The 10,516-nt window shown below is 35.9% G+C and overlaps 1 protein-coding gene across 1 annotated transcript in view; it reads right to left on the bottom strand.

Moving 5' to 3' along the window:
* Positions 1-1,271: 1,271 nt before the first annotated feature.
* Positions 1,272-10,516, bottom strand: part of LOC107679186 (integrin alpha-9-like) — a 101,244-nt gene continuing 91,999 nt past the window's right edge. Inside the window, exons 24-28 of the mRNA XM_016474694.1 lie at positions 10,088-10,213; positions 9,733-9,852; positions 7,710-7,805; positions 5,361-5,480; positions 1,272-2,084 (exon numbers count right to left, since the gene is read on the bottom strand). Of these exons, the coding sequence (XP_016330180.1) occupies positions 1,986-2,084; positions 5,361-5,480; positions 7,710-7,805; positions 9,733-9,852; positions 10,088-10,213 (561 nt within the window). The 3' untranslated portion in view covers positions 1,272-1,985. The remainder of the gene's footprint in view (positions 2,085-5,360; positions 5,481-7,709; positions 7,806-9,732; positions 9,853-10,087; positions 10,214-10,516) is intronic.

Raw genomic sequence — 10,516 nt, 5'->3', positions numbered from 1 at the left:
TAATTAGTCAGAATTTTCATTTTTGGGTGAACTATCTCTTTAAAAAGCAGGAGACACTATATGTTGTCACGTTTGCTGTAGAATAATAATTATAAACATGCTGTAGGAATTTTTGGGAGAATATATGGTAGATTAAAGTGTTTTTATACTTATTTGGAATGTGTCCCTTGCATAACGTCTAAAATTTATATCTTGAGATCTTAGACAGCCAGAGGTCAACCAATTAGGACGTTTCTGAGTGAAACCAGGAGAATTTGTAGGGTGGGATTTGATTTCATCCATTAGGAATTGATTAGATTGGACTTCCGGTTCGAGGGGCAACTGAGTAAGTCGCGTCTGCTGATGCTCCTGCAGTGCTTAACTATATTCCAATCTTGTCGTCTATTTATTTTCACCACCCAGTTTATGCGTGTTGGGTAACTTATTTCGATCCAAAATAAGTGAATTTCGCACTGAAATATGAAGAATAAATCCGGTAAAGCTGCTAATGCGTGGTCGTCTCATCAGCGGCCTGCTGTTTTCGCCACACCCCAGCGACTCCTCGGTCCTCAGATAGCCCAGACACGCAAACGTAGACATCAGCCGACAATGCAGCTCTTAAATATGAAACTTTTAACGTCACTACGCAAGGAATTGATTAGATTGTGAACAGCTTCTAATGTACAGGTGGTTGGAAAGGAATACAAAAAAAGTCAGTAAAAGTTCATATATTTTGTGAAAGATTCAGAAGAATAACATGCATCTTTCAGTGGGGTCAAAATCCAGTGCAGTACAAATAATGCTCTAAGCTGTGAATTTCACATATACTAAATAAAAGTGTTTAATCTGAGAACGTATATGGATTTCGCTTTCTGTTTTAACTGGACAACTGGACTGAAATGAAATGAAAACTGTCTGAAAATGTACTCATCCTCAGGCCATCCAATATGTAGATGAGATTGTGTCTTTATGGGAACAGATGCTCAGCAATTGATGCTCTGCAGTGAATGGGTGCCGTCATAATGAGAGTCCAAACAGCTGATAAAAACAACACAATAATCCACAAGTAATCCACACCACTCCAGTCTTGTGAAGTGAAAAGCTGCATTTGTAAATTAAAAAAATTAATCAAGGCATTTGAACTTTTAATGGAGTGGTGTGGATTATTGTGATGTTTTATCAGCTGTTTGGACTCTCATTCTGACGGCACCCATTCACTGCAGAGGATCCACTGGTGAGCAAGTGATGGAATGCTTCATTTCTCCAAATCTGTTCTGATGAAGAAACAAACTCATCTACATCTTGGATGGCCTGAGGATGAGTGCATTTTCAGCAAACATTCATTTTGAGGTGAACTACTCTTTTAACAACTCGAGCAGTAACAACTTTGGTTTGCATCTCCTCTTTCATTTGTTCATGCAACATTTAACTCATGAGTCGTCTGAATGAAGGACACAAACTTTTGCTTTGCATTCTTTGTAAGTTAACATCTTGAGGGGACAAAGAGGTACAATCCATCTTCAAGGTTCATCTGAAAACTGATGTGCACCAGAACACTGTGAAGGAATAACATCAACTCTTTGGCGTGTGTCAGTCATCAGTGCTTTAAAAACAACTCTTGAAGCTCTCTTCTATACAGTATGGAATACATTTTATAAAAAATAGATTTTTGCTTTTCAACAGCGCCCTGAGGGTTGTAATTGTCTGCTAGTATTGACACGATATCCACATTCGTTCTAGGAAGTCTCTCTTTCCGTCTCTTCAGACCCACTGGCAAGAGGCCTGTCCCATTGGGATCATTTCTATTGGAATTCCACTGCGAGTCTCTTCTGGCAGGCCACACGGTCACCTCCAACATCAGCTAGATCACCATCAACGACAAACAAAAAGTGTCAAACCTCCGAAAAATCTGGAGAATATTCTTTTCTTCCACATATGGAAGGCTGGAGGGTCTGGGTCTTTGGAGAGAGCCGGGGTATTAGATTTTCTGAACCCAATCCAAGCTCTCATTGGCTCTTCTGGACCCAATCCCAGCTTTCATCGCTGTCCTTCCTGTTCTTTTCAGCCTCTATGATCTCTCTGTAATGCCTCCTGAAGAATCCCATCTGCAAAACACAAAAATAATTGCTGAGTGTCGGCATACAGGGTGGGACGGTGGACAAATGACAAAATTATATTCCTTTTTCCAATCACACGTTTCCTTGTTGTTACAAAATACAAAAAGTGTGGGGTCAAAAATATTTTTTTAAAGAAATTAATATTTATATTCAGAATGAATGCTTTACGTTTTTTAAAATGACAGTAAAGGCATGTCTATTTAAATTAACTTCTTTTGAACTTTCTAATAATCCTGAAAAAAATGAGTCAAAATATGAAGTAGCATAACTGTTTTCAACATTGTTATTAGATTGATTTCTGAAGGATCATGTGACACTAAAGACTGGAGTAATGATGCTGAAAATTCAGCTTTGCATCACAGGAATAAATTACATTTTAAAATCTATTACAATAGAAAACAGTTATTTTAAATTGCAATAACATTTAACAATTTTTACTTTATTTTTGATCAAATAAATGCAGCCTTGATGAGCAGAAGAGACTTCTTTGATTTTGACTGGCAGATCAGATACACCCAACCTAATGCAATCCTGCTGTCAGACATATGGCCATTAAAATATCTATTTAATCAAATTAAAAAGAGTATATGAAAATACCACCCATTTTTGGGGCCTTGACCCAAAACAAGTTAAGGTTTCATTATGAAATCCCTCATGACTGATGATATTCAAACTGTAAGAGGAATGCTTTATCATATCATATAGGTATCCAAAAATATGTATACATCCTCTAACTTCACATTACTAAAGTTATTAGGTGTAATTGATGTCTGGATTGAATGTCTGAATATGTTCAAATACGAATGAAATTTGAGCTACAGCGAAGGAGATTTAATGCAAAAATATTTTAGTTTGCCACACACACAAGGTTATCATACGACTGTATAGTGAATATGGTGCTTTTCATTGTATTGAAAACACTGGCTCGGAGCTTCTTTAGTGTTTCGCAGAAGAAAGAAAGTCACACAGATTCGGAGCAACAAAGGAGCGAGTAAATGATGTCATTTTTGGGTGAACTATCCCTTTGTGAAGTTGGAGCCAATGGACAGGGTGGGAGTCAGATAACTAGTGGGATGGGCGACACAGATAGCGCTACTGTAAAGAAGCGCGTCAGCGCAGGAAATATGCTGTTCCTCTTCCTGTGACTCAACAGGTTTGTCTTTGTTTGAATGCGGTTTATTGATTCAGACGCCGGCTCTCTCCAGGCATTTCCTGATGCTGGAGTAGCTGGACATGTCCAGCTCTTATTGAGGAAGTTTATTTTGGCAGATTTGGGATTTGGGGGGATAAGTATCCCTACACCAACATTCCAGGATTTGCTCTAGTATTCCCGCTGGAAGGTAATGGAGTGGAAAGGAAAAGAAGGACTTGTTTGAGAAGCCTTGAAATCCGTTCAGCTCACTTTTATGTGTACGTGTAGATTATTGTCGGTGCTGTGTTTTGTTACTTTACGAAAGCTCTCTATTGACCCCTCAGGCCAAGAAAAACAACAGTAGTGTGTGAATGAGGGACATGTGACTCGAGACAAGTCCAGTTGAGGGAATATCTTTCAAAACTGGACTACCATCAGAGCACTAATTCAAATCTGCATCATTTCATTGTTTCTTTTTATGTTCATGCACTAATGTACTGTAAGAACTGTTTACTTCAAACAAAACAATTCATCTGCATCCGCCTTACTCTGCCTTATTTTGTTGGCAGAGGATATTAAAAGCAGCCCGATGCTAATTTAGCTGTAACGGGCTGCTGCACATGAGCAGGTGGTTCTGCTCTTTCAAGACGGGTCACATTCTCCGCTCACACTGACTTTGCTGAGCTGAACTGCTGTCTAACAGGAACCGTCTCGGGCATGTGATTTGAACTCGGTCTCATGAGAAAAGACAAGCAAACAGCCTCATCTGGAAGTCTGTGAGGACGGATATCTAGTAGAAAGTCTGATGTATATTTGCATGGTTCAATATTTTCTGTTGGTTCTGGAATAATGTTTCTATCAAGCAATCATCCTTTAATATGACCCTAATCCTAAAATCAGTGAGAAATGACAAGTTGATCATGTTGTTTAAGCTCATGATCTCAATCCTCAAGGCATTAGGAATGATCTGAAAAGTGTGTGGTGCACATTAAAAACCTTTTCAGCCAAGCTCATGAATAGTATGGCAGTTAGTGGGCAGTAATAGTATAACAATATACATGTTTTCATATCATGTGATATTGATGTTTAAACATTTTTAAATATGTCATTAATGAGGAAGGAAATGCTTTCCACATGTTTGTTAGACCTCAAGAGTGAATGTAAAAACTTCTTTGTTTACAGCTAAACTCTACAGAGAAGCTACCTTTTAATTGTAATTTTTTCACCAATTCTGTCTGTCTATCTATCTATCTGGATTATGTAATTTGTGATTTAAAACAAATTTATCATCTGAAATAAATTCATAAAACGTTTTTTTTTTTTTTTTCAAAAAATTTTACATTTACAAATATAATCAACTGAAAATATATCAGTAAGTTCACAGCACACCATTGCATTTTTTTTGTCGAATATATATTTTTTAATTGTTTAAATTTTTAATTTAAATTGTGAAAACATGGATGAAAAATATCTTTGTTATATGATAATCCTTAAAATAATAATAATTATTCTCAAAGTAATAATAATGTTAATGACAAAGTGCAAGGATTTAATAGTAGTGGTAGTAATAATACTAATAATTATTATTATTCATATTATTACCATTTCTACTACTTTATTGATTATGTAAATTGAAGAAATTTTGACAGAAATATCTTAATATTTTATAGTAAAATTTACTTTTATGTTATATAATATATAACACACATATATAACATGTTATTACTTTGAAAAGTAAATATTATAAAATAGTAACGTGTCTGTCATCGTTTTTATCACGTATGTCGAAAATTACTCAAATTCATTCTTGATATTGTGGATTTTTATTTATTTTTTGATAAACATCCATATTGCTTCTACTTGGTCTTAAAGTCATTGTTTTACAGTATGTGGACGGCTCCTATTTTTTCATTGTACAGTGACCGGAACTCTCAAAATATAATGATTATTTCCCAAAAAGTGTGGGTGGTGACATTTATAAACGTATTATAATGGTCGCTGCACTCTTGCCAACCCTAAATCTAGGCTTATAAGAATGTTGTTTAAGCCCCTAAATCCAGAGCAAACCCGGACGCTGCTCCAGAACCAACAAGTATGTTGACTGAGAAACATGTGTCTGTCTGAAGCGCTACCTTCCAGAGCAGCACCGCCAGCAGCAGGAAGATGAGGATTCCCACGAGGAGGCTGATGGCGATGATCCATCCCACCACGTAACCCCTGGGCTCCTGACTGTGAAGGGCCTCAAACACCAGCTGCAGGGCAACATAGAGAGAGTGAACATACGCACACGAACCAGACGGGACACGACATTCAGCATAACATCACCGACTTAAATAAACATATTACAGATCGTCATTTCTCAGCGGGACCCAAGATCAGACTTTACAGACTGTATGAATCACCGTGTCATTTCCTGAATTTTATAACGTCTGTGCTGAGTCTACAGTATATTGGGTGTTGACTCGATCCAAAGGAAATGAGATTTCATTCTTCAAGTCAACAAATCAATCAAACACAGGTCTGTGAAAATTTTCATTAATCCAGATCATCACAGAATGCCAGGAGGAGTTCATTTGTTTACTGGACTGGACGTCATTATGTGAAGTCTGTTTTAACCATGGATGACCATTGCCTCTGAATAACATACATACACATAGTTTCATGCACAATATGTGTTATATGGCATACGTGCTCGCTGACCCTTAAATGTGGAAGAATTTCACCTCTGAAACCATAATGTACTGCCACAAAAACACAGTGAACAGTTCCCTCAATGGATCTGGATGGAAATGTCGCATGAAAAGCTAGCAGAAAATCCCAGTCCCAGTCTGGCTTCAGCTTCTGGCCACAGTTTCACTTCTTGAACGTGAGGGTCGACGGAAAAAACACATTAAATCAAAATCACAAATGAGAGATAATGTCTCGGTTGTTTCTTTGAAACAGTAATGAGATACAAATAAGACTTTTGATGAAGTTTAGAAGAGACCTGAAACTGCTCAGTTGCCAAAATACCAGTGTTATTTTAGTATTATTTACTATTCTATTTGATGAGATGTTTATTTTTTTTAATACTTTTGTCATTTTCGTTAGTATTTAACATTTCTATTTAGGAATTCTTTAACATTTCTATTAGCTTTATTCTTATTTGTTTTAGTTTGATCAGTTTTAGTACTTAAACCTGAGCTTATTTTATTTCAGATAGATAACAAGTTGTCTTACTTTTTCTTTTTAATATTAAAATTTTATTTCAGCTTAATTTCACTTAAAATGTACTTTTAATAGTTTTAGTTTGAGTTACAAATAAGAAAATGCAATATATTAACTTTAATTGATCTCAAAAATCTCTATATGAATTGAAATATTTTTCATCAAATTCCATTAATATCAAATGATCTCAGTTCTATATTATATGTCATTTTTAATAGTTTTGGGGGGAACTATTTATTTAGGTTTAATTTATTTTTAATGGTTTTAGTTTTAGTAATTTTAGTACTTAAGCCTAAACCTATTTCAGTTAGTTGCCAAGGCAAAATCTTTTGACTTTTAATTGTTTTAGTTAAAAAATAAAAACAATGCAAGATACTAACATCAGCAATGAAAACTATAAAAGAGCTGTAATATCTTCCTCTGCGTGCCGTCTTTGGGATAAACATTTCTCTATGATCAGACTTATTTGTATCCAATGGAAACTAAAGTGTAAGATATAAATATTGCACTAAATATATCTCGAGCATTTGTTGAGTTCAGCTGACTAAACTAATGATACAGCAGCATATAAAGGTTTAATGCTCACAGTTGGTCTGTCATTTCCAATTAGTTCAAGCTGCTGTGAACATGATGGAAACGATACAGTTGAAACATGCTACAAGACTGTGCGGTATTAATGCTTAAATGTGGGCAATGCCTTTTGTAAATGAGAGTTGCGTGTCCAGCGTTTGCCCCAGGGAGCATCGTGTGTGACTTAAAAACGGATTGCTTTGGGACCGATGCATTCCTAAGTGCTGAGGGCAGAAGGGGGCGCAGACACTTTTAACAGCCCTATTAGGAATTGGCCTCTATGCTACAAATGGGGGGCTGAAACTGGGTCAGAAACCCAATCAGCTGAGAGCAGGGCTGAGCGAGGTGCCATGGCACCAGACACCGAAACACAGTCCCATATTCCTCTAATCAATCGGCACGCCGAGGTCTGCAGTATTAGAGGCGACTGTTCTCGAGCACAGCTGTAGAGTAAAAAAAGACCCCCGCTCCCATATGAACAGCAAACTCGACCCAGATCTCGGTGGCTACTACGAGCCGATGAGCTCAGAATCATGCGATCGGACAATTTCATTTTCTTCCGTGCATCAGGGGTCCTGACCGCTTTCAATCTTACAATGAAAACCACCAGCATGTCAGATGAAGACTCTGAAGCTCTGAGTCTAGTTTACAGTAATGGTACTGTTGACTGTTGGATTGGATTATTCATGTGTTTGATCACTTACAGAAATCTCCTCTGGAAGGCCGGTTGAGACCTCCACGGCCCTGTCGTCCAGCTGGACGTGACCTCGTGTCACAAACTGGATCACAGAGGAGCTGTCCTGCAAACCACACACCAAGACAGACCAGAGTTATTATACTTAAAACCAAAACTTAAAATTAAACCACTTAAAAAATGTTATTAAATAAAATAAAAACATTAACTGAAATAAATTAATGTATAAACATTTTTTTATTTCAGATAGCTGCCAAGGCAACATTTCTCCCTTTATTTTAGTTTAACTTAATGTAATAAAATAACTAAAACTTAACTAGTAATGAATAAAAATAAAACTACTAAAAATGACAAAACACAACAAAATTACTAAACTAATAAAGCTACCAAAATTACTAAACCTTAAACTAAAATTAAAATGAAAAACTATAATAGTATCTCAATGATAATAAAATAACACTGAGACAGACACATTTACACAAAATAAACAGTGCTAATTTAGTATTATTATAGTATTTATTAATATGTTCAATTAGCTTTTATTGTTAAATTTAATTTCAAGGTCTATTAATTTTGTTAAGTGCTTTGTTTATTTATTGATTTATTCATTAATTAATTGATTTATTTATTAGATATACCCGGTATATATTAAGCTTATTTCGGTTTAAGTAATTTTAGTACATAATTTCTATTTTTTTATATAATTTTGAAGTTTCAATTTGTAAAATTTATTTTAAAAAATGTATTTAAAAATTTAATGTAAAATGTATAAAAATTATTTAAAATGTATTTAAAGTTTATTAGTTTTTAAAATTGTGATTAGGTTTATCATTTAAAGGGGTGGTTCACTGGGTTTTTTCTAGGCTTGATTGTGTTTATGGGGTGCAGTCTAACATGTGTTAATGCTTCATTTAAAAAAAAACATTATTTTTCACATAGTAATAAGTGTATAATTGTAACAGTTCATTGTTGGAGCTGAGCTGAATGAGAGAAAGAGAAAGAGAGAGAGAGAGAGAGAGAGAGAGAGAGATGCAGAGTGTGTGCAGAGCAGGGGACGAGAGGAACAGTATTAAGAACCGCTGCTTTAGAACATTGATTTTGAAACTTGTGAATCCATTAGAATCATTAGAAGACAGAATCGCAATTCATATATGAATAGATTTTTACGTGCAGCTCTAGTTTTCTCTTCCTCTTCTCTAAAGCAGCACAGCATGGCATCGCCCCCTTTGCTGTCTTTTCCCGAGGGCGGGGTTTATCTGGGTTTGTGATGTCACGAACCCGGGAAGTAACTCGTTGTAGTCCCTACCAGCCGTTTTTGTAGGCATTAAACTGCCAGAATTTTAAAAGACGATATCTCCGTTTGCATTGAACTTTCAGCTTTGTAACTTTGCAGATATTGTTTATGCTCAAACAGCAACATTACACACTAACTAACATTAAAAAAGTGAAATCGCAATCAACCACCCCTTTAATATTTATATTTAATTTTATTTCAGCTTTATTTCAGATATTCTAAAACAATGTTTAATCGTTTCCATTACTACCGAGTAGTATTTTGTGACATTTGTTGTAGTAAAATATCTTGTTACTTTTTGATTAGGTTATAAAAATAGGGGTGTTTTTATTTGTTTTATTTGTTAAATGTAGTGTAAATGTATATGTTGAAGTTTGACTGATCTGTCACAATAAATGAGATCCTTATGGGATTTGTGCCAGATAAATATTTATAATAATATATATTGCTGCTTATTAACCTCAATGTAGTTCATCAACTTCTTTTTGTCAGTAGCTTGTCATGTAGCTAGCTACTTTTTATTTAACTTAAGGTTGCCGGTTGACTGATACTGTAGGTAAACAGCTGATAATTAGTTAGCTAATTAGTTTAAGCTATTACCAAGGCTAGCCTGACAGTATTTTAACTAGTTTAGTAGCTTGTTGCTTCAATTCTACAACACTTAAAGTCTTAATCACACACTCTGAAGACTTGCATTGACACTTCAATAACTTTGTACTTCATTACAGCAATAACTCACCCTCTGTAGTATTTCAGTGTTCAGTAGCATTTGCACATCTATACTCGTGGCTTCTTCTTTAGCCTGAGAGCTCAGACTGCAGGAAATAGTAAGACACGCTCTGCCAGGCCTGTCACAGTCCTGTTGACACAGGATACCAGAATAAGATTCACCCGTTCAGCACAAAAAATCCTGTTTTATGGGGCATTAAATGCTGTGATCCACTGCACTAATGTACATGCATTGACAAAAATGCCAGGCAAACAACATTAAATATGCAAATATGGCTTATTTCCAAGTGCTAAATGCATTTTAATGCCATTTTCACACATTGTGCTTTTCCTCCGAACTATGAACAATAAGTGCTTTGTCATACCAGAACTTTTCTGCCTGATTTGGTGAAGAAAGCAAAAATGGTGTGGAAGATGCTCTCCTTGTCCTGAGGGACTGTGCAGGGTTTGGGGTTCCTGTGCCACGTGCAGTTCCCTCGACCTTCAGATACCTGCAGACAAACAGAAAACAAGAAAATGAGTGAATCTCACAGCTCTTTCTCAGCTAAATATCACCTGATTCCATCACAGACTTGTTTACTGCACTTACTCATAAAAAAGAACAACAACATTAGTACATTAGTATTTGACTAACAAACTGAATGATTAACACACATTTCAATGAGCATTATTTTAGTGTTATTGAGATACTATAGTTCCCTTTCAGTCAGTCACGTTCGACGTTACGTCAGTCGTGACTGACGAATTGGGATCTCGCCCGAGAGCCCAATCACCTTCGAGTGTTAACTAAACAA

This window comes from Sinocyclocheilus anshuiensis, unplaced genomic scaffold (genome assembly GCF_001515605.1).
Source record: "Sinocyclocheilus anshuiensis isolate Anshui unplaced genomic scaffold, SAMN03320099.WGS_v1.1 scaffold300, whole genome shotgun sequence".
NCBI lineage: Eukaryota > Metazoa > Chordata > Actinopteri > Cypriniformes > Cyprinidae > Sinocyclocheilus > Sinocyclocheilus anshuiensis.
Note: the sequence above shows the minus strand (reverse complement) of the source record. Positions and strands in the feature narration are given on the sequence as shown.